The 25,391-nt window shown below is 37.0% G+C and overlaps 1 protein-coding gene and 3 long non-coding RNA genes across 5 annotated transcripts; 2 read left to right on the top strand and 2 right to left on the bottom strand.

The window, feature by feature from the left end:
- Window positions 1–228: 228 nt before the first annotated feature.
- Window positions 229–1,151, bottom strand: LOC125202995. Its single transcript, XR_007173287.1, has 2 exons — window positions 638–1,151; window positions 229–499 (listed from the first exon to the last, which is right to left on the bottom strand). It is a non-coding gene; the product is annotated as an uncharacterized LOC125202995 (long non-coding RNA).
- LOC125203022 lies at window positions 782–3,225 on the top strand. The gene is made up of 3 exons (XR_007173290.1): window positions 782–880; window positions 2,360–2,420; window positions 3,025–3,225. It is a non-coding gene; the product is annotated as an uncharacterized LOC125203022 (long non-coding RNA).
- LOC125203006 lies at window positions 1,386–1,855 on the bottom strand. Of its 2 annotated transcripts, none has more exons than XR_007173289.1 (2): window positions 1,575–1,855; window positions 1,386–1,431 (listed from the first exon to the last, which is right to left on the bottom strand). It is a non-coding gene; the product is annotated as an uncharacterized LOC125203006 (long non-coding RNA). The 2 variants fall into 2 exon arrangements; XR_007173288.1 differs by having other exon boundaries at window positions 1,386–1,422.
- Window positions 3,226–8,428: 5,203 nt separating the features above from the next.
- LOC125197108 (transcription factor bHLH51-like) lies at window positions 8,429–15,320 on the top strand. The gene is made up of 3 exons (XM_048095814.1): window positions 8,429–8,551; window positions 14,829–14,969; window positions 15,063–15,320. The coding sequence occupies exons 1-3, from the start codon at window positions 8,429–8,431 to the stop codon at window positions 15,318–15,320; spliced, it is 522 nt and encodes a 173-aa protein (XP_047951771.1).
- Window positions 15,321–25,391: the final 10,071 nt, after the last annotated feature.

The following is a 25,391-nucleotide window of genomic DNA, read 5'->3' as shown; positions in this document are numbered from 1 at the left end:
GAATTTCCACTGCTCCATTTGCACGAAAGCCGACAATGGTTGTAACAGCCCGAACTTTCGTACCTTATTATTATTACTATTATTATTATTATCCTAAAGAAAAAAAAAAAGAAAAAAAAAATTATCTATATATATATATATATAATAAGTGATCTTGTAGAATTCAAAACCTGCCATTTTCGTTTATTATAATCGATCTTGGAATTATAAATAATAGTTGCTTCGTTCTCAAACGAACATTTCAAGTGCAACTAAAAGGAGAGAACCAAATAAAAAGTTTCAATGTCCGGCCCATCCATCGGATGTTCGATGAAGTCTTATGGTACAAACTTATCAAATCCTAATCTATTACAATTAGAGAGAGAGACGTGCAAGCCCAGGCAGCCCGTTCTACGGTCGTGCTCGCACTCCAAGAAAGTCGGAACATCATCAGGGATGACCGTGGATGTTATTTGTTTTCCTACACCAAAGCCACGAGCTTGAACCGGGTTTTTTTTTTCTACGCCAAATTAAACAAATATTAGATGAATAAATGCCCAAATAACTAAACTAATAGAATAGTAAAATGCATACGAATAAAAAAAAAAAGAAAAGGGATTGGGCGTATCCTAGAAGGATCAGGTGAGAAGATCATCACCTTCTGGCAAAGATGATATTTTCTGACAGAGAGAATATTTGGAGGGGAGATTTGTCAGCCAAGTTGCCATCTTCTCGCACATATATGTATACACCACCAATCATTTGCATACCCCCACCTCACATAAACAATAACTCCCACAATATTTTCTCAACGAAGCAAGAGGAGGAAGCAATCCATCAGGACCTTTTGTATATCATGAGAGAGACGAATTCAGCAAGTCCTTTTCACAATCACACAAAGGTGAGTATCATCAACAACTCACTTTTTTCACATATTGCATATAGCCTCTGCTCAAAATAGTTCCACATATTGTATATAGGCAAAACTTAGCCTCTGCCCAAAATACCAACTTAGCATCCGATGGATATTGCTTATAGGCAAATTTAGTATTCCCTCCGTCCCGGAGTATTAGACTCACTTCTTTTGGCACATGATTTAAGGAATTGATATTTAAATAGTTAAAGTGGAGAGAGTAAAGTATGAGAGAGGGAAAAAGTAGGGGAGAGAAGAGAGAAAAAAGTAGGTGGAGAATAAAATAAGATAGATGCTTTTTGCTAAAAAAGGAAATGAGTCTAATATGTTGGGACATCCAAAAAGGAAAGTTGGTCTAATACCTTGGGACGGAGGGAGTATCTCAAGAACATAGTTGCTAGCATCTCAAAAACATGAAAAATAAAATGGCCGATTTTAAGGGATACTAAGAACTTAGCTTGAAATAACATAGGAATCTGTCGGAGAGACTTTCGGTAGAAAGCTCGACACTGTCTTCATTCCTTTCAAATCTGAAATTTCTAATTTCCAAAGCTTGGCATCAAAAAGGAAATAAAATAAAATAATACTAATAATAAAGTAAATTAATTAATAAAATAAAATCTTGGTGAATAAGCAAATGAGAGAGACAAAATAGATGAACGAAATTTGTTGACCACCTTACCTGTCGGAGGGGCGGCGAGGCGGTGCATGCCGGCGGTGGCGGATTCGTGGCGGCGGCGGTACGGTGAAGAGAGAGGGAGAGAGGGAAAGAGAGAGAAAGGGAGAGAAGAGAAAGAGAGAAGGGGAAGCCGCGGCGGCGCGACAGTGGCGGCTGGTCGACGGCAGCAAGGTGTGAAGGGGGGAGGCGATTGAAATTCTGATTTGGGGGAAGTGTTTTCATACTTTGTGCATTTGGGGAAGAAGAAGTCAACAGTGTGATTGAGTGAGGGAGAGAGACCGATAAGTGAGTATGTATATGGCTGATTTCATTTTAGAATTGAGGCTGCTCTTTTTCCTAATTAATTGATGGGCCAATAATTTAATTAGAGTTGGGTTAATTTCTAATTTGGTGCAAAGATGGTGGGCTAGTTCGATGGAATAGACACTGGGCCAAGATTTATCAAAGAGCAAGAAGCATTGTTGGACTGGATGGAATTAATTTCTAAAGGATTTAGGACGGAAGAATAAATTGTTTAAGTAAGCTAAAATAATTAGTTGTGATCCAAGTTGTTATAGTTTTGCATAAATTTGTAGTAGTATATGGAATATCACTTTAGTCGAAACCCGAGAACAGTGGAAGAAGAAGCATCAAATAATATATGAGTTCTATAAATCTTCTTAAGGATAAATAATAAATAAATAAACAAAATGAAAGAGATTAATTAGGAGGCATGCATTCCTATTAAAGTTAAGCATTTCTTGAAGTTTGATTAGTATATCATATTATATTGTTTTGTTATCAAAAAGGTTATCTTTGCAAGTTAAAGTCGGAGCAAGAATTTCAAGTTAAGGAAATTAAACAAATGAGGTGAGCTTTCTTATACTAAAAATACAAAGTATATTTTGTGAAAACTCGAACACATGTTCGTGATTTGATATTGTCTTGCCATAAATGTTTTGTGTATGATGCCTATCTGTTGGCTAAGGCCAAGTGAATTATGAATGATGATAAATAAGTCGAATTCGGGTCCCAGTGAGGGTGGTGTCCCCTCTCGGACTAGTGTACACGGGATACCTTTGACCGTGAACGGACGGCAGAGAAGGTGACCGTGGAAGGTGCCCACCTTCCCGGCACAAGGATACCTCTGACCTGTTGGGTAGAGAAGGTGACCGTATGGGAACACCATCTCAGCGGCACAAGGATACCTCTGACCTGTTGGGCAGGGAAGGTGACCGTACGAGAATACCATCTCAGCGGCACAAGATGATCAGATATGGCTAAGTACAGAAAAATGGGGCTGCAGCCCAATGTGAATGTTTTTAGTAAGCTCAGGTCTTTTCAATAAAACCCCTGAGTATTACTGTGATGATGATGGCTTGACAATATTTTTAAATGTATATGTGTATCTTTTCTCGGCAATGTGTTCTGAGTACCTTTGTACTCAGCCCTGCATATATTTCTAAATATGCAGGTTAAGCGGTGACGACGAGGGCGATGTTGAGCAGGGATGGCGAATGTGTTTCAGTGTGATAAATGCTTGGATGCATCGTGTCTTCATACACAGTGTCATTCTCTCTTGACTCTTCCGATGCAATGTAAATAACGAGCTTATGTTCCTTTGTATCATGTACTCTGATATATTTTGCCAGTTATTCAAATTTAATTTCATTCATATCAGTTTTCCCGAGATCCCCCTTTCTTCCCCGCTTCTTTAATCCTCCCCTAGTCGCGATAAACCGTGTTTGCTATCCTTAGCAAAGTGCGGTCGTGACAATGGTGTACGGGCCTATCCACTTGGATTTCAGCTTCCCAGGCATTAGCTTGAGTCGAGATTGAAAAAGAAGTACTTTCTGTCCAACTCGCAGTTCTTTGACCCGAAGGTTCCTATCATGCCAGAGCTTTGTTCTCTCCTTATACCACATTGCTAAATCAAATACCTCCAGTCTTAGTTCCTCCAGCTCCTGTAGTTGCAGCTTTCTTTCTTCTTCACAGGCTAGCGCCTTCATATTCATCTCCTTTATGTCCCAATATGCCTTGTGTTCCACTTCCACGGGCAGATGACACATTTTTCCAAACACCAATCTATAGGGTGACATTCCAATTGGTGTCTTGTAATCGGTCCTATAGGCCCAGAGAGCATCATCAAGGTGCTTACTCCAATCCTTCCTTGTGGTGTTCACCGTCTTTTCCAGAATGCTCTTGATCTCTCGGTTCGATACTTCAGCCTCACCATTTGATTGGGGGTGATATGGAGTAGATAACCGATGGTGGACACCGTATTTCCTCATCAATGCCTCTATGGTGCGATTGCAGAAGTGTGTTCCCTAGTATGAGACTATGGCTCTAGGCACTCCATACCTGTTGAAAATATTCACCTTCAAAAACCTTGCCACTTCCTTTGATTCACAGGTGGGTGTAGCCTTTGCCTCTATCCATTTGGACTCATAGTCCACCACAACCAATATATAAGTGTTGCCATAGGAAGATCGGAACGGTCCCATAAAATCCATCCCCCACACGTCAAAGATTTCGCAAACTATTATTGGAACTTGGGGCATCTCGTCCCTCCTTGAAATACCTCCTGTCTCTTGACATCTCTCACAACATTGACAGAATTCGAAGGAATCCTTGTTCAGTGTTGGCCAATAGAATCCACTGTCTAAAACTTTTCTGGCAGTCTTCCTATGTCCGAAGTGACCTCCACACCCCAGGGCGTGACAGTGGTTGAGTACGTCCTTTTGTTCCCATTCTGGAATACATCGTCGGATTACTTGATCTGAGCACATTTTCCAGAGGTAAGGATCGTCCCAAAAGTAGTATCTAGCCTCACTCTTCAACTTCATTCTCTGGGCCCGGGAAATGTCTTGGGAGCTTGGCATTTCTCCCATGACCAAGTAGTTAGCCAGGTTAGCGAACGATGGCTCTGTATTCAATGGATATTTCCCTTTATCTGATGTTCCTGGCCCCGTTGCTGCTAATACTGTTTCCCAGTCAATAGGTCTAGCAGGTTTCCCTAGATAGTAAAGGTGTTCCTCGGGGAAGTGATACGCTCAGATTTTGCACTATTTTAAGGCCATTATTTGGTCCGTTTTCGATGTTAAAGTCACTCTACACGTCCATTATTTGCATATTTGGTCTATTTTGGTATTTTGACATGTTTTGCGAGAAATGTGCATAATTGAGACGAAAAAAGGAGCCAAAACGCAAAGTCTGGAAATCTGGAGTCAGACGGCGACCGCCGACCGCCGAGAGGTTGTACGGCGACCGCCGGCGCCCAGCGGGCAGTGCAGTGCAGCGGTCCGCCTCGGAAAAATACACTTGGAAGAAAAGTCTCGCCCGGCGACCGCCAGAAGTCATGCGGCGGTCCGCCACCGGAGAAACAGATTCTCTGGACTCCAACACGGCGACCGCCGGCCAAGGTGCGGCGGCCCACCGGAGATAGGCGGCGAATCCGAGATGCCCTAAATTTGCTCTAAGATTTACCATATTTTGAAGATCTTTTCCTTCTACAATGAGGATTGGCTTTCCCCTATAAATAAGACCTCAAGCTTCATCAAATGGGAGAGAGTGCTTCTACTTGCAAAATAATTCAACTTCCTATGCCGATACATGGTTTTAAACCAACCCACATTTTCTAGACCATATTCTACAATAATTGCATCCCACATTTCTTCAAACTCCTCCGGTTCGTGTAATTTGGACCACACACAAGCATGGAAATCCTTCTTGAAATGTTCATTTGTGAGGAGCCTCTTCGGAGCTCTGACCGAAAGCTTGTGCATTATATGCCACATGCACCACCGATGTCTAGTGCCAACTAGAATTTCCTCAATTGCTGACCGCATGCCCAAATCTTGGTATGTGACCATCATTTTGGGTGCGACGCCCATGCACTCAATAAAATGTTTAAACAACCAAGCAAATGCACCTGTCTTCTCATTCGAAACTAGACCAGCAGCGAATGTAACAGGTCTCCCATGATTATCCTTACCAGTAAATGGACAAAATATCATACAGTACCTGATATTTCCAACCAGAAAAAATAATGTAAAAAAAACTATGAATAATGTACAACCGTAAGGAGAGGATATTGTTTAATTGAGATTATTTAGCTAAATTGAGAAATGAGATGCAATGTAGGCCACTAATCCACAAGATTAACAAAATATCAACAGATACCACATTATGTCAACACGGGGGAATAAGTGTCATTTCGTTGTGTAATTTCTGGATTTGTTGAGCAAAAATTTTGGATTGAATTGGATGAACTTTGTGCAATACCATTTTTTCCCCAAAATTGAAGCTGAAGAATTTGAGCAATTGAAACATGAATATAGGAAGTAAACAGAAGCAGGGAAGAGAATTGCATGGCGAGGAGGTAGGGAATAAAGACGAGCGTGTTGGCGATTAGGTAGGAGGAGAGGCGGTAGACGCCGCTGGAGGCTTCTCGGAGGAGGATTGGTCGCTCGTTGATGAAGATCGAGAGGGTTTCGGTGGTGGAGGAGAGGAGGAAGGTGAGTGTGTACGCGAAGAGACCTAATCACTTCTCGATCCCCGATTTGTCTAATCCGATGTTGATGTAGATCGTGCCAAGCACGATTCCGACTCCTATGGCTTGCAATGTGTTGGTGACAAGCAATTGCTTCGTTCTGTAAATCATTTTCCAGAATCGGAAAGATAAGAGTGTGATTTCGTGGATTCTCGAGCTTCCAGATCTGATTTTGTGTTCAATTGGAGGAGGAGAGATGGATTTAATTGATTTTTCTGGCTACTGCTCCGGCTGTTCCAGTGGTTGGAGGTCGGTGAGGATTTCCATGGCGAATTTGAGGGGATTGAGCTAAGGGGGGACAGTGAAGCCGTTGGAGAGGAGGAAGGCTTTGAGGGAGGAGTTGTCGCCGTGGTGGATCACGAAGCTGCAGCAGCCGCCGCAGGGCGTGCCGCCGGAGCTCTTCTCCGTGCTGCAGTAGGTGAAGAGAGCGTTGGTGCCGTTCCGGAGCCACCAGCAGCGCAAGGGGGCGGCGGAGGTGGTGGAGCTCGATCGGATTCTCCAGGTGTTTGATGAATTGATTCAGAAGGTGTGTGCGTTTATGCGTGTGAAAGTTTAGAGTGATTTGTCTCGCTAATCTAATTATTAAGATTCGATTTTTTTCCAGAATAAAATGCTCTTTTTTCTTGTTTATAGTGATGGTTGAATGTGTTCTGTTTTTCTAGAAATCTTTCCTTTCTTTTCAATGAGGGATTTTTTTTGGTGGATTGTTTTTCTTATTCTTGAGCTGAAATTGTTCTTGATGGAGTTGTTGTCTTACTTAATTCTGCTGAGTTTTTATTGGTCTTGATATCTTACCATAGCTAATCTCTCTCTCCGTTTGTCTCTTGAGCTAAGATTTCCATAGCTTCTTGGTTCCTGAAAGAAACATATTGATCTATTTGAGAGAAAGAGTGAGAGAGAGAGTGGAAAACATCTTGATCTTGTAAGGAATAGAGTGAAAAGCAGCACTCTCAATATTGATGATGACGATGATGATGTGCAGAGCCATAAAATAGTAGTTATTTTTTAATTACAAGAATTGTTTTAGTTGTTGACACTATATACAAGTTGTTGACAAGATGTTGACATTTTGCTATAAGTTGTTGACATTTGATATTGTGGCTATTGATATGTGAATTATAACTGTTATTTTTTAGTTGTTGACATTTAATACGAGTTGTTGACATTTGATATTGTGGCTATTGATATGTGAATTATAAGTGTTATTTTTTAGTTGTTGACATTTTAATACGAGTTGTTGACATTCGATATTCCGCCATTTTAGAAATGAAATGACGATAATACCCCTAGTTGGCATAATCATGTCAACTATACACATATAATGTCAACTATAAGTTGCTGACATTTGATGGAGCCACTCATTCATAATTTTCGTGCGATGTCAACAGCGTGTAGTTTATGTCAACTAGGGGTATTATCGTCAATAGCTTGCACATCAAATGTCAATAGCCTGCATCAAATGTTAACAACTTATAGGGTACATTATATGTGTATAGTTGACACGAATTGTATATGTAGTTGACATTATATGTGTGTAGTTGATATGAATTGTATATGTAGTTGACATGGATTGTACACATAGTTGACATTATATGTGTGTAGTTGACATGAATTGTAAATGTAGTTGACATTATATATGTGTAGTTGACATAGATTATATAGGTAGTTGACATGCATAGTTGATATTAAAAAAGGGAGATATTACCAAACAACTAGAGTGCAAAATATTTCATGCTTTAATTTGGAGAAATAAAAGAGAGACACATGTAACATTTGCCTCAAAAGCATAATTCTTTATGTATTTTCCGTTCCTTTCATATTTGATAAATCATCCAACAACAATAAGAAAGAAACATAAATTTGTGGAAGAAAAAAAAAATTAGTAAATTAGAGACGACTCAAAAACGACAAATATGAATTAATTTAATTTAAGAATCATAATACAATAGATTTCGCACACTCAAACCCGAACACAAACAACAATGATTAAGTATTAACCTACAAATTAATCACAATTAACAAACAACACTCGAGATCAAAACAGAATCCCCAAAACAGCAACAGATCTGCTACATTGCCCTCAAAGCTGAATCGAAGCCAACACGAATTGGTAGAATTGCAAAACAGCGACTGTAGTGGGTGATGGAGGAGCAGCAGCGAGAGTAGGGGTGAATCGGAGCGCGGCGGGCAAGGGATCCTGTTAGAAGTTATACGCCTCCTCCTCCCCCTCTCCTCCTTCGCCGCCGCTCCTCCGCCGTATCGCCTCCACGTAGCTCCTGTGCGCATAGTACGCCTCCGCCTCCACGATCCCCGTCTCCGCATCGTCATGGGTCTGGATCTGAATCTAGATCGGGCGGCGCTCGTAGTGGCCGCGCGAGATCCCCTCGAGGTTGTCCATCCTGGCAAGCGCGGCGACGTAGAGCTCGCCGGAGACGCGGTGGCCATTTTTGTGCTTCTTTTCTTATCTGTGGAAACCTCATCGATACTACTACACTTGCTCAGGATTGAAGACGGTGGTGAAGATGAATCCCCAATCCCCAAACAAAAGCTGAAAACCCTAATTAAAACATATAATTACCATTCTACCCTTTCATAATAAATTAATCTAAAAATATTTTTTGAGCGGTAAAATCTGGACCACTCATTTAATAAAAATGAGTGGCTGATATTGCATCTCATTTCTCAATTAGCCTAAATAATCTCAATTAGCCTAAATAATCTCATTTCTCAATTGAGATTGCATCTCATCTCATTTCTCAAAAATAATTAATATTAATAAGAATATCTAATGTCAACAACTCGTATTAAAATGTCAACAACTAACAAATAATACTTACAATTCACATATCAATACCGATAATATCGAATGTTAACAACTCGTATTAAAATGTCAACAACTAACAAATAACACTTATAATTCACATATCAATATCGAGAATATCGAATGTCAACAACTCGTATTAAAATGTCAACAACTAACAAATAACACTTATAATTGACATATCAATACCGAAAATATCGAATGTCAACAACTAAAAAATAACACTTACAATTGACATATCAATACCGAGAATATCGAATGTCAACGTGTACAAATGATTGGCTAGGAATAGTGGTATGGTGTTATTTTAAGGGGTGGTGGCACCCTAACATGCCCCTATAGGGATGCGATCAAATGAAAACCATATATTTAATACAAACTGAAAATTTTAATCCTAGCCGTTAAATATTACAAATCTATGGTTATAATGTTGCTGAATTTTAATGTCAACAATAGCATGTATTTTGTCAACAGAGGGTATTTCTGTAACTAAGTTTTTTTTTACGGTTCATACGTTCCTTAATTTTCTCCCACACTCTAAACAACAATAATTTATATCTTGAAGATTCTTTAACCCCATTTTAATTAATTAGAAAACTTAACTCTTTTTGTTTATTGATTATTCATTGCAAGACGATTATTCTTAGTTCATAGTATTATTTTTTTTGTTATTTTTAGAGCTTTCTGTTTTTGTACGCGGTTATCCTAGGTTGATTTATGTTATTTCTATTGATATTTTATGAAACGAAGTTGATTCTATGTTGACATTTTTATACGTAGATATGTATAGTTGTTGATTCTATGTTGATATATATTGTTGTTACGTTGATTTAATTTTTTGCAGTTTTATTCTACTATGTTGACATCGTATTGACATTATTCCATTGTGTTGATATCGTGTTGACATTATTTTATTGTGCTTACATCGTGTTGACATTATTCTATTGTGTTGACATCGTGTTAATATTTATTGCAGTTGATTCTATTGTGTTGACATCGTATTGACATTATTACATTGTGTTGATATCATGTTGACATTATTTTATTGTGCTTACATCGTGTTGACATTATTCTATTGCGTTAACACCGTGTTGATATTTATTAAAGAATCAATATACAATCAGTAGAAAAGGAATAAAATAAGAAAAGAAACAACGAATTTGTTAATTTTATAAAATCAGCACAAAATCGACAAATATACAACACCAAATTTGTATTAATTCCACAAAATCAACACCAAATCTATGTTAATTTCGCAGAATCAACTCAAATTCAACTTCCCCATTAAAATCAACACAATTTCAATGCGACTTCAACACAAGCAAATCGGAAATTCAACGTGAATTCAACACAAATAGATTAAACAATTTTCAGAAGCACAAGCATATAGTCGCTTGAAATTTTTAGCAGAGATGAACATAGAGTGAATTGAGAAAGTGGGAAGGTGGGTGGAGAGAGAATTGATCGTGTATAATTAATGTCAATAGTGGGAAGGAGTGAGAACGTTTTTGATGACCAATATTATAGGCATTATACAATCCTACTAGAATTTTTAAAAATGGGTCGAATTAGATTGTCCCTAATTTACCCCTTGTTGATAGATTTATAGAAGCCGTTGCCATTTTAATTTTTATATATAAAAATAGTTGATTTAACATAATTAAGGGCTAGGATTAGAGTTTTGAGTTTGTATAGTATATAGGTTTGCATTTTATCACTACCCTATATATATATATATATATATATATATATATATATAGGGGTGTATTCAGATTAAAACCATAATGTATATTAAAACATCAAACCATGTAAAATAATGTACATTATACACACTAATAATATACATTTTATTCATGTATAATGTACTGTCAGCATAATGTACAGAATTCATATAATGTAAATGTACATTATTAATGTGTACAATATTTAGAACAGTACATTATACATGAATAAAATGTACATTATTAGTGTGTATAATGTACATTATTTACATGATTTGATGTTTTAATATACATTATGGTTTTCATCTGAATACACCCCTATATATATATATATGTGTATATATGGGCATGTTAGGGTGCCACCACCCCTTAAAATAACACCATACCACCATTCCTAGCCAATCGTTTGTACACGTGGACGAATAATAAACTACCACGTGGCAAAAAAAATCTGAAAAAAGACGGTCAGCAATTTGCTGATCTTTATCCAGCAATATTTCTTATCCAGCAATATCCGACACACTATACAACAATCTATAGATTGCTGTGTAGTGTTTGTAATATTGCTGTATAAGTGGTGTCACGGTGTCATTTTAAGAGGGGTTGTCATTTTAACACAAACCTATATATATATATATATGTATATATATAGGGTCTTGTTAGGATGAGATTTTTTGGCATAATTGAGAAATGAGATGCAATCTTAGCCACTAATTCACAAGATTAATTTAATGTCAACAACTATCACATTATGTCAACACGGGGGTATAATTGTCTTTTCATTAAATTGTATTTGAAATCATTTTCTAAAATCCTCTCTAAAACTCTAGCTGCAAAGTCTTCAAATCTTCAAATCTTCAACATTCAAATCTTCAAATCTTCAACATTCAATAAAATAACACTTATTAAAATTTTAACAACTAAAAAATAACACTTATAATTCACATATCAATACCGAGAATATCGAATGTCAACAACTAAAAAATAACAATTATAATTCACATATCAATACCGAGAATATCGAATGTCAACAACTCGTATTAAAATATCAACAACTAACAAATAACACTTACAATTAACATATCAATACCGAGAATATTGAATGTCAACAACTCGTATTAAAATATCAACAACTAACAAATAACACTTACTATTCACATATCAATATCGAGAATATCGAATGTCAACAACTTGTATTAAAATGTCAACAACTAACAAATAACACTTACAATTCACATATCTGTTAGGTTTGGTATACTGAAAAGCATGTTTCGAGCAAGTTTCGCTCGAATAGAATCTTGCTTGTATACGTAAAACTCTATAATCCACTTTTAACCCGATTCAGTATTATTCGAGCAGTTTCGCACGAATAGAATCAGTATATTATTACATTGTGTTTGCTTGTGCATTTATAAGATGTTATATAAACATTTAAATGTATAAGAAGCAAACAAAGTCTAAGTCTTTTGCTTAGTAGACTGGTTGTGGGCGGCGTCCACTTTAAGGTAACACGGTCAGATCTATGCAATGCTTTGCAAAAGAAAAAGAAGAATTTCACAACCTTGATAGGCTTAGACTACCTATCGTGAAAAGTTGCAATGTCAGTCCGCATATTTCTAAGCCTTACTGAAATAAGATGACATTGGTGTGGTATAGCACTGAACGGATCTAACAGCAAGACGTGTCTTTATGCTATCTACCTGAAAGACTAGGTCTTGATAAAATACTATTTCTTAATCTACATATGTTAGTATTGAGCATACGGTATTGATTATGCATTACTTTGACTTATCAAATGGTGCGGGTTTTTCGCAACCCAATAATCTTGATATATTGGGTAGTGGTAATTAATATCTAGCGGTGCTAGGATTGCTATTATGTTGAAACGTGCGCGAGGTGAGTCTCGTTTGATAATGTCCTCAAGAGGAGCTCGAACAAGGTTTTATTATTTAGAAAAACTGGTCAGTTGGAGTTTTATTACTCTATGAATAATAAATAAATGCTTCTTGCTAAGTCCACTCTTGGAGTTAATAAGATGTTAATTAATTAAATCCATAGCAGACATTGATTAATTAATGGACATTTATATCTTAAGCGCTGGAAATAAATAATAAACAAAGTGGAAACACGGATTACTTGTAATTTCGGTTTTGGATGGGGAGAGTTCAATATTACCTCTGTAGTGACTGCTCGTAATATTCCAATATAAGCTTGTATTAAATTGTGGGTTCAATTTAATTAGTAAAACGCCAATTGGGGGAGCCCACGATCAAAACCTTCCATAGATCCCTGTCTGGGCCCAAAAGGAACTTAATATAATTAGGAGAATAAAGAAGACAGAAATAATTATTACTCATGATGAAAATTTCGATCCTTTCTCTCTACAGAAGGAGACGATTTTTTCTTGTTATTTTCTCCTCCGTGAAAATTTCAGCTCCTCCTCCGTGAGGAATTTTCTGTCTTCTTCTTTATTCGAGTCCTAGTATTTTGATAAGATCAGCCCACCCTGATATCGAGATACAGTTCGGGAACCAGAGAGGATCCTTAGTCTAGTATTGAAGATCGTCACATGTAGAAGGCGCGAGCAATCGTCGATTCTTTGGAGAATCAAAATCGGTAACCCTAAACCGTAGAAATAATTTTTTAGGATTTATATTTTCTAAGCATGAATTATTTGCGTGCTAGCATGCAATTATCTGTTTAACATGTGAATTGATTAATCACATAATCAATCAAATAGATCCGTATCTGATTTATTTGTTTTGTACAAGTCTTCCGCTGTGCAAGGGGCTCCAAAACCCCAGCAATATCAATATCGAGAATATCGAATGTCAACAACTCGTATTAAAATGTCAACAACTAAAAAATAACACTTACAATTCACATATCAATACCGAGAATATCGAATGTCAACAACTCGTATTAAAATGTCAACAACTAACAAATAATACTTATAATTAACATATCAATATCGAGAATATCGAATGTCAACAACTCGTATTAAAATGTCAACAACTAAAAAATAACACTTACAATTCACTTATCAATACCGAGAATATCGAATGTCAACAACTCGTATTAAAATGTTAACAACTAACAAATAACACTTATAATTCACATATCAATACCGAGAATATCGAATGTCAACAACTCATATTAAAATGTTCACAACTAAAAAATAACACTTACAATTCACTTATCAATACCGAGAATATCGAATGTCAACAACTCTAATTAAAATGTCAACAACTAACAAATAACACTTATAATTCACATATGAATATCGAATGTCAACAACTCGTATTAAAATGTCAACAACTAACAAATAACACTTATAATTCACATATCAATACCGAGAATATCGAATGTCAACAACTCGTATTAAAATGTCAACAACTAAAAAATAACACTTGTAATTTACATATCACTACCGATAATATCGAATGTCAACAACTCATATTAAAATATCAACAACTAAAAAATAACACTTATATTTCACATATCAACGGCGAGATTATCGAATGTAAACAACTCGTATTAAAATGTCATAAACTAATATATTATGTCAACTACGATGTCAACAACAAACGTTATTTATGTCAACTACGATGTTAACAACAAACTTTATTTATGTCAACTATTATGTCAACGATAACATTTTACAAATAATTAATGTCAACAACAAATATTTACATGTCAAGGACGAATATTATTTATGTCTACAACAACGTTTTACATATAATTCATGTCAACAACATTTTTCATAAAATTTATGCCAACGACCTATATAATTCATGTTAACAACAAACGTTATTATGTCAACGAGCTATATAATTCATGAAGTTCCTATCTCCAACATTCAATTAGCAAGTCATATCTAAAATCCACAAATACGCAATAATGCAAATAACTCTGCTTTAGAAAAGATCAAAGAAAACTCCTATTCCCTAAGTAAACTAAAAGGAGATCCAGACACTCAATGTAACCGAAGGAAAAATCCACAAAATTGTAAAAATACACAGATAACAACATCGTTCGATCCATTCTTCTAATTTCATACTATGTCGAAGAGCATCATTACCGCCAGATTAAAATAACCAAAATAGATGAAAATCAACTAATCAATTTTTCAAAATTGGAATTCGCTCAGCCTAGATAATTCACTGTAATACACCGACCAACAGCCGTGGCTCCTCCCTCCCGCCGCCTCCGCCGACCGAGCCGCCTCTGCCTCTAGAAGCCATAGCGATGCCGAGAAACGCCGCAGAGACAGAATCAACGCTCAGCTCTCCACTCTACTCAAACTCATCCCCAAATTCGAAAAGGTATTTTTCCCTCTCCTCTCTCGAATCAAATTAAAAATCAAAGCAAAATTGAATCAAAATTCTCACTGAATTGATCGATTCCGATCTTTGTAGATTGACAAGGCGGCGCTATTGAGGCACGTGGTGGATCACGTGAAGGAGAAACGACAAAGAGCGAAGGAGGCGCGCAAAATCAGCAGCGGCGTGCCGAGCAAGATAGAAGAGGTGATCGTCCATCAGATTGATGACAGATCGGAGCAGATCAAGGAGTCAATCTGCTGCGACGATCGGCCGGAGCTCTTCACGGAGATCGGGAGCGCGCTGAAGGCGCTGGAAGCCACTTACACCAGCACCCTCACCAGAATCCCCTAATTAAAACATGAAATTACCATTATGCCCTTTTATAATAAATTAATCTAAAAATATTTTTTGTGTGGCAAAATCTGGACCACTCATTTAATGAAAATGAGTGGCTGATATTGCATCTTATTTCTCAATTACCCTAAAAAATGTCAATTGATCATGGACATATATATATATATATATATATATATATATATATAGGGGATCATTAAGGTCCTATTGCCCCCTTAGTTTCTATTTCCTTCTTAATATCAACCATTAGATTGATGGAATGGACGGACTAGATTAAAAAGAGAGATCTGATCCCGTGTTGCATTATTAGGTCCTTCTTGTGCATTATAAGGGTAAATGTGTAAAACCACTGTGGATCCCACTCGTTTCAAAACGGAAAGCGAGATAATTCAGCGGGATATTCATTGAAGCCGATTGGCATTCCATCCAATCACTCTCTCTCTCACACAAAACGCCTCTCTTCCCTCAACCCATGTTCAAAATCAATTCTCCCCAATTTCAAAACCCTAGTCGCCGCTTAATCGGAGGAACTGCACGGAGAAGAAGATTTGTGTCGGATTTTGCACCCTCGGTCGACGAAGCACCGATTTAATCAGTAGAAGACTTGCACACAACAACAAAGTAGGGTTTGAAAGTTTCGATTTTGGGTATTATATTAGACCCGGACACGATTTTAGGAGTGAAATTAGACAAAATCAACGATTCAGTCTGTGTTACTAAACACAGTCACTGTGGAAGCAAAGATTTGGTCGATTTCATTTGAAAATCTAAGAAGCGTCATCATTTGTTGAATGTTTTTCTTCATTATTCACCCATTTTGGTTTATTGTTGGTTTAGATGTGTGTATTGGTCGGTTTTAGTTATCCGACACATCTGCTGTCGATTTTTCTGTAATGCATAACTTCGTCTGCATTTTCGCTAGGGTTATGTCCCTTTTTTGGAATTTTTTTAGCTAATTAATTGTTGAACATTGTGTATTGGGCGATTTTAGTATAGATAATCTCATCGGGTTTCGGTTTTTGGTGTGTCTCGCAGATACGGAATGACGAAAAGAGGCCGACCATTCAAAAGCCAACCAACACAGAGTGAAGGTGATAATTCTATTCAATTTGCCATTCGTATCACGGTGTTGTATGTCGTGATTGTTTGCAATGTCGATATAGTTGTTTCTCCTTGTTTGATGCATTATTTGATCATTGTTGTACATTATTGTCCATTTTATTGCATTTGAAATCTGTATTCAATGAGAAATTGTGCATTATTGTCAACACGCAATTTATATCATTATTTAGTGCAAATATGAAACATTTGGTTCACACTGAGATCATGCATTATTTGTTGGCTGTGGGACATTATTGACCACATTCTTGCATTTACCTTTTTTGGCATACTGCAAATTTTTCATTATTCTAATTGTGGATTGATGTATGTGGTAATGTTCTTGCAATCTGAGTCCATTGTCTCTGTTGAATTGTTGCATTATTTGGTTGGTGTTGGACATTATTGATGTATGTGGTACTGATGATTTTTTGGTGTGTATGCATATCACATATGCTATAGATTAGTACATTGCTTGTAGTAGGCATTGGTTAGAGTTGAATTTATGAATTATTCGGTTGATGTTGTGCATTACTAATCGATATGTTGAATTTTTGGTTTGTATGCATATCATAGATTTACATTATTAAGTTCATATTATGCTTTATTATGTTGATGGTGTAAATTACAACTGATTATGTTGAATATATGGTTTGTATGCATGTCATGGATGCACATTATTAGGTTGATATTATGCATTAAACAGTTGACATTGTACGTTATTGAGTAATGGTGTCTATGCATCGGTTAAATTTGTTTTTATGCATTATTTACTCATTTGTTAACATGAATAAGCAAGATTTGTGCATTAGAGAATACTCATGTGATACATGTCTCTGTCTTATTTTGGTTAGCAAGTAAGCAGCGCCGGGTTGATTTTGAGGAAGCAGTAGATGATGTTATTCCAATCGCATTAGCCCAGAAGCTTCGGCATAGATTAGTCGAGGACAAAGCAGAGACCAGTACATCCCGTGAAGATGTTGAGCCCCGGAAAACTAGAGGAAAAAAGGCAGACCATCTGTATTGTCGTCGCACCACGACGGAGTTTCTAAATGCTTTACAAAGTCTGACTCCTAGGCAGAAAGAAGCTGTAAAGGAATTGGAATTGAAAATACCGAACTTGTTGCTTAGCTAGTTGTGAACAATATCAAGTGTTATGAATTGGTGGAAATCAGGCGTCTATTTTCATATTATGTGATTATAGGATTATCTTACATCTATATAATGGATGAAAATTAACGTATAATGTATAATTTGGCATTAATAATGTATTATATAATGTATAAATGAACAAATTTGGTGATTGTGTGAATGACATTATTCAACATAATTTGATTATCAAATATCCAACATAATGGCTAAAAATGAAATAATTATGTATGAAATGTAAATAATAATGTATAAAATTTAATGAATAATGCACTTTGCAATACTACTCGCACTTTATTGTATGTAATGTGATCAATAATGCCCTTAACAGTACTAATCACGTACATTAAGTTATGTGATTCGTTTAATATAATGTACAATTGTACTAATAATAATGGACAAAAAAATAGTAATAATGTAATATATGTAAAGAATAATGTAACTGATCTCTCAGAATCAGGTATAAATACTATTGCGTAAAACAATAAGTTATTGTAGCTAATAATGCACAAAAAAAAGAACAATAAAGCATAGTTATTGTGCATATAATGTACCAATATATACGACTGATGAGAATAAGTTACTGGATTAATGACAGCGTCGAATACGAAGAATAATAAAAAAAGGGGGGAATGAGCTTCGTGAGCATCAAAAAATCGTCAACATTTCCTCTTGCCCTTGCGCAACGCATTCTCCTTCTCCATCTCTTTAAGCATTGGACAATTCCTAGATTCGTGATGGCCCATCTCGTATCAAAACCAACAACCCGGGCATACACGTCGTAAAAGGCGAAACCAAAATCTAGTGTTTGGAACTTCTGACCGACGACCGGCTTCAATTCCGGAGAACACTCAGGTATAACACCAAGTAGTAACATCGTCCGTCTTCCTCATGCCTTGTTTGTGCGTTCAAAACCAACAGCGCAGGCATATACATCGTAAAACGCGAAAGCAAAATCTAGTGTTTGGAAAGTTTGACCAACGACGGGCTTCAAATCTGGAGAGCAATCAGGTACAACCAACACTGTGAAAAAATGACAAAAAAAACTTCTCAGCAGACATATACATTAAAGAAGAGAAATCGGCGATTACTGAGTGCATAATAACCATTACACAGTACTATACGTACATTACTTTTACCATTTAAAACATCTACGAAAAAATATACATTACAGTACACATTGTTGGGGTTATGGTGCCCCTTGCACAGCGGAAGACTTGTACAAAACAAATAAATCAGACACGGATCTATTTGACCGATTATGCGATTAATCAATTCACATGTTAAACAGATAATTGCATGCTAGAACGCAAATAATTCATGTTTAGAAAAATATAAATCCTAAACATGATTTCTATGGTTTAGGGTTACCGATATTGATTCTCCAAAGAATCGACGATTGCTCGCGCCTTCTCCACGATGATGATTGATAAGGCTAATTTCATGCATCGGTTATGTGATGAAAAGTCACCTTTTTACTGTGTCTAACACAATTTTTAAGCCAGGTGTGTGAAGGAAATCGCTAGGTCCAGGAAGAGCTGAAGGCAGTGGACCAGCGAAGAAAAGCGAAGGAAAGTGAGCAGAATTAAAGAGAAAAATGGCTGGACGAAGGGAGTCAAAAGCTGAGGGCAAGGAAGACTATTCACACAAGAGAGCCCTGCTGGACCCACTTCTACGCCTATATATAGAGGAGCATGCAACACACAAAATATACATGATTTTGCTCTCAGCTCACACACTCACACACACTTGGGAAAATGGGGATTCTGGGGTAGTTATAGGTTTTATCTTCGGGAGAAAGTCAGTGGTAACACCGTCCTCATGAAGGGCGAAGATACAATCATTTACATTCAGTTTTTGTGTTGTTATTCCGTCGAACTTCAACGTTTCTGAAGTCGATTGGTTGTTTGCTACTTACCGTTTATCTATGCATTTAGTTTACGTCACGATGGTGTTCATTTTGTGTTGATTTACATTGATTCTGTGTTTTGAGGTTGAATGTTATTCTCTGTTTTGGATGTTTCTGTGCTTGATCTGGGAAATAGGTTGTGGATCTGTGCTGTTGTTGTTGATCTGTGGTTAATCGGCGAATCTGTAGCTATGGGTATAATTTTGGACGGAGTTTGTTTCGGATGCTTGGATCCGGAGTGGATTTAGCATCCGAAGTGTGGATCTGAATAGGGGAAACCGAGTTTGCATGGATTTTGAACTTTCTGCTTTCTTTTTACTTTACTTCGTCTAGTAGCCGTAGATCTACCTTAGTTTTAATTGTTCTTCGATTTTGTCGCTTAAATTCCTGTTGCTTCATTTCGAATTACGTTCCCACTCTGTTTACCTGGATGTTTCATGCCAATTGTTGGAGAAGATGATGTCGTTATTAGTTAGTACTTTAGTTAGTTGTTTTTCAGCTTTTCATCTGTATTTTACCTTTTCAGTAAATGGTCCCCACCGTCAGTTGTTTTCTCAGGTCTAGGTAAATTTAGGAAGTAGTTCATAGATCCAGTTGTTAGAATAGCATATCTCAATTACCAAGTCTAGTTAATTTCCTCAACCCAAATTGCATGGCAGCAGCCAACCCAAAAATAGTTCCCGAGTCTTTGAACGTGTTTATCTGCGCATTCATCTATGTAGGATTGATCCCTACTTCCTTGTGCTAATTTTAGTATACGTGGTTGAGGGTTTTGAAGAGGTATTCTGTGTGTCCGACGACCGAGATCTTCCAACGTTCCGTGAGTTCCTAGACCCTGTGATCTAGTGGATTCACTGGACCCAGGAAGCTTGATATTCCTTACCGTGCACACAGTCTAGATCCAGCACTTACTTCAATGATCTTCAACACTAGACCACGGATCTTCTAACTGGTTCCCGAACTGTATCTCGATACCAGGGTGGGCTGATCTTATCAAAATACTAGGACTCGAATAAAGAAGACAGAAAATTCCTCATGGAGGAGGAGCTGAAATTTTCACGGAGGAGAAAATAACAAGAAAAAATCGTCTCCTTCTGTAGAGAGAAAGGATCGAAATTTTCATCATGAATAATAATTATTTCCGTCTTCTTTATTCTCCTAATTATATAAAGTTCCTTTTGGGCCCAGACAGGGATCTATGGAAGGTTTTGATCGTGGGCTCCCCCAATTGACGTTTTACTAATTAAATTGAACCCACAATTTAATACAAGCTTATATTGGAATATTACGAGCAGCACTACAGAAGTAATATTGAACTCTCCCCATCCAAAACCGAAATTACAAGTAATCCGGGTTTCCACTTTGTTTATTATTTATTTCCAGTATTAATTAATCAATGTCTGCTATGGACTTAATTAATTAACATCTTATTAACTCCAAGAGTGGACTTAGCAAGAAACATTTATTTATTATTCATAGAGTAATAAAACTCCAACTGGCCAGTTTTCCGAATAATAAAACCTTGTTCGAGCTCCTCTTGAGGACATTATCAAATGAGACTCACCTCGTGCGTGATTCAACATAATTCCAATTCTAGCACCGCTAGATATTAATCACCACTACCCAATATATCAGGTTGCGAAAAACCCGCAACATTTGATAAGTCAAAGTAGTGCATAATCAATACCGTATGCTCAATGCTAGCGTATGTAGATTAAGAAATATTATTTTATCAAGACCTAGTCTTTCGGTAGATAGCATAAAGACACGTCTTGCTGTTAGATCCATTCGGTGCTATACCACACCAACGTTATCTTATTTCAGTAAGGCTTAGAAATAATCGGATGACATTGCAACCTTTCACGATAGGTAGTCTAAGCCTATCTGGGTTGTGAAATTCTTTTTTTCTTTTGCAAAGCATTGCATAGAACCCGACTGTGTTACCTTAAAGTGGACGACGCCCACAACCAGTCTACTAAGCAAAAGACTTAGACTTTGTTTGCTTCTTATACATTTAAATGTTTATAAAACATCGTATAAATGCACAAGCAAGCACAATGTAATAATAATAGTGATTCTATTCGTGCGGAGACTGCTCGAATAATACTGAATCGGGTTAAAAGTGGATTGTAGAGTTTTACGTATACAAGAAAGATTCTATTCGCGCGAAACTGCTCGAAACATGCTTTTCAGTATACCAAACCTAACACACACATCGTATGTTACTGATTGGATAAAATACATTACAGTGAAATATTTGTACATTATATCTATAACTGAATACTACTTCCCAGCCGAGATGAAAACTAAACCCTAGAGGAATGAATGAAACTCGTGGGCTGTGGCGACGATTGTGTTACGTACACCATACTACACCCTAACCCCAAGGATTGCTAAACCCTTGGGAATAAATTTAACTTGCGCCAAAAAATCAAACCCTGCAAATCATAAATTACTCATCAAATTGTATACCACAACCAAACACCAATAAACAGTAAGTTTCTGCAATGAACAATTACTCCAACTAATCGCTATTGACTTCTGCAAATCGTTTTCTAATCAATGACTGAAGAAATATAATTACCTTTTTCCATTGTTGTAGAAAACGAAATCAATCAACGAGTGCTCCAAAAAATGGTTTTTGACGAGAAACAAAAAATTAATTGTAACAGCCCGACATTTCTAGGGTGTAATAAATGCGGCGACTGCTACTTAGGCGAACTTAAAAGCAACAAGAACAGAGACTAGGGTTTCAATTAAAGAGATTTGACCAAGTATTTAATGAAGATCAAGGCAATAAGTCAACGGCTAACTTACGAGAATCAAGACTTAATAGATTAGGCTCAAAAGTCAAAGGTTTAGCATAATTCCAACAAAACGCAATAATTCCCCTCATTCCAAAACAAAGAATTAAGTTCACCACAACCAAAGATAATAAGTTTCAAAAATATTCAGCGGAAGCATTTCAAGAGAAAGAGGAGCCATGTATGAAGACACGACTACACTTATAGTTCCAAACATCCATTTTATTCGATTCAATCTGTCTCAACACCACCGACCGCCCATCGCCGCTCAACCTGCACATAGGGAAAACACATGCGGGGCTGAGTATTTTAAACATACTCAGTGGACTCATGCCAAAACATTTTATAGTTATGCCACCCTTACCAAAGTGAACTCGAGGTTTTGCATTTATTTGAAGATAAGCATCGAGTATCACAAAATATATAATGGACTGGCCAGTCAAACAATACCTCCCATTTTCTCATCATTTCCACAATCACAATCACAATCATTTCATAGTGCGATGAAAGTGTGGCCACACTTTTCGCCCACGAGACCGGCCGACTAGCAAGGACGGCTCCCGATCCCACCGTGTACACGGCCTGGTAGGGTTTGCGGCCCTACTCAGACCCGAATTCGTTTATATAGCCACTGTAGCCTAATGGAGCGTACTCACAATCTAGGCATCAGGCACTCACAATATCCAAAATAATTTATAGGCATGGCATAACAGTTCAATCCACCCTTATTTCTCCAACATCATAAATTTGCACATAGAAGAGAGTTTAGAATAAAGCCCACCTCGATTTCCTTCGAGTTCAACAAAAACGCACTTCTTCTTGATATCACACCGGGAACGCGAACTATCACCTTTAGTTCATATATTTCAAATAAGTCTCAATCATGGATCAAAATCATGCATGATCTCACGTTTCCCTTTCCCATCGATTATTTTCAATATTCCCATTCAAAATCAAAGTACGATTATCATATCGTTTTCATTCACACAACAACTCTAGATTTATCATCAAATCATGTCACGCATGAGTGTTTCCACACACAACACACGCACACACACACAACACATGTACACGCCTACCGAGGCGTGCACACACACACACGGTCACACACCCACACATGCATCCAAATTCACCGATTAATTTCCCCTTCACTCGTTCTAAATGCATGTGGACTCAAGAACACCGATTGATCGGTAGAAGAAGAGAAGATCAAAATAAAAGTACCTTTTCCAAAAGAACAATCGGTAGGAAACAAGTAGAATCTTGATTCTTCAATAAAATCTTGAATTGCAGCTTCAATTCTTCTTCAAAAGATGAAGAATTAATGGAGAAAGTAGAAGAAAAATTTGAGAGAGTGGGGAGAAGTGAGAGACGTGTTTTTGGGAGTGGGGCGATTTCTTTCTGATGTGCTAGGGTTAGGTCTTCTCTCTTATTTGTAGAGTGCAAGATATAATATCTTTAATTAAATAAATTAAAGATTTGGAGAGATTTGAGGGGAAGTGGCGTTAAAACCGTTGAGGGAAAGGAGGATTTCGAATTTCTTAGGCTATTTAATTAGCCTAAGATTTAATTTGAATATTTCACGGAGTAGAATAAAATATCACGGAGCAAGAAAATAATAAATATTCTCCCCAATTAAAAAGTGAAAAGTGGCTGATTTTCAATTCCTTAGAAGGAATTTAATTTAAATCCTATTTTAATTAGGATATGGCAAGATCTTCTTAGATTTGGCAAGATATGCTAGGATATTTGAATTTAATTATGGAAGAGAATAAACAAGGGATCAAATAATATAATAAAAATTCCCTTCTCCCATAATATAAGGATTTTCGAAAAATCCCTCTAGACCAACATAGGTTTTTCGAAATTTTCATGAAATAAAGGAATAATCGGACTTTGGATTTAATTTGGATAATTATCCCAAGCAATAATTAAATCCAAGAAAAAATAGGATTTCTTTCCAATAAATAGGAGAGGGTCGAAAATTTCCACATACTTAAATAATGCTCCTATTAAATTCTCACTCATCCCTTAGGATATTATTTCACCACAATTATTTTCCCCACATCAAAATATCCACATATTCGGATTTCACCTCCACTTCACATTTTCCAACGACTTTGACCATTCCACGGCCACGTCATATTTTCCACAAAATTGACTATTCAATAGCCACGTCACATATTCCACAAGTTGACCATTCAACTCAATCTCAACTCACAATCGCAATCAGGTCACAAAGAGTATTGCAATTTATCACTCATCATTTAATTTCACATATCATAGCATTAAAAGCATTTAATGCAAAAATTCCTACGTCACAAAAATTAGGGTTCGAAAAAGCGGGGCGTTACATCCTACCACCCTTAAAAGAAATTTCGTCCCGAAATTTGGTACCTTCATGGAAAGAGTTCCGGGTACAGTTCCATCATCTTATCCTCGAGCTCCCACGTGGCTTCCTCGTACTCATGGTTTCTCCAAAGTACTTTCACGCTAGCAATGGATTTGTTCCGCAAGATTTGAACTTTACGGTCCAAGATCATCTGAGGTCACTCCTTGTAACTCAAATCTGGATTCAAAGCAACTTCTTCATAGTGAATCAAGTGTTTCGGGTCGAACACATACTTCCGCAACTGTGACACATGGAAAACGTTGTGTAGGTTCCCAAAGTTCGGCGGTAGCGCTAATCGATAGGCTACGGGTCCTACTCCTTCGAGAATTTCATAAGGACCGATAAATCGTGGTTTCAACTTTCCCTTAACACCAAAACGAGTTATCCCTTTCGACGGGGAATAAAGATTGTATCGTGTAATTCTGTACAAAAACCGCTGGGATCATGAGATGGAGAAAATCAAGGACTTACCATAACCAACTCCAATGTATATACCAATTCCACCCTTTTCGTTATTTTTAATTATTAAAATTAAATACATGAGGCTTTATTTTCATCCATAGGATCATGAAAATGGATGGACTAGATTGAGAAGAACAATAGAACAAAAGATGGGAAAAGGATCATTAGTGAAATAATGTAAAAACAAAACACGTACAAATACAAGATTTAAAATGAACACCCAATCGAAGCATCAAAATGCAACACAATAAAAT

Source organism: Salvia hispanica, chromosome 1 (genome assembly GCF_023119035.1).
Source record: "Salvia hispanica cultivar TCC Black 2014 chromosome 1, UniMelb_Shisp_WGS_1.0, whole genome shotgun sequence".
NCBI classification, from domain to species: Eukaryota; Viridiplantae; Streptophyta; class Magnoliopsida; order Lamiales; family Lamiaceae; genus Salvia; species Salvia hispanica.
This window is presented reverse-complemented; position numbering and strand designations above follow the sequence as displayed.

Excerpts from the sequence above, each read along its gene's own strand:
- LOC125197108 (XM_048095814.1), top strand. The coding sequence starts at position 8,429 with ATGGGTCTGGATCTGAATCTAGATCGGGCGGCGCTCGTAGTGGCCGCG. Across the intron at positions 8,552-14,828 it reads GAGACGCGGTGGCCATTTTT|CCGTGGCTCCTCCCTCCCGC; the intron begins GTGCTTCTTTTC and ends ACCGACCAACAG. Across the intron at positions 14,970-15,062 it reads TCATCCCCAAATTCGAAAAG|ATTGACAAGGCGGCGCTATT; the intron begins GTATTTTTCCCT and ends CGATCTTTGTAG.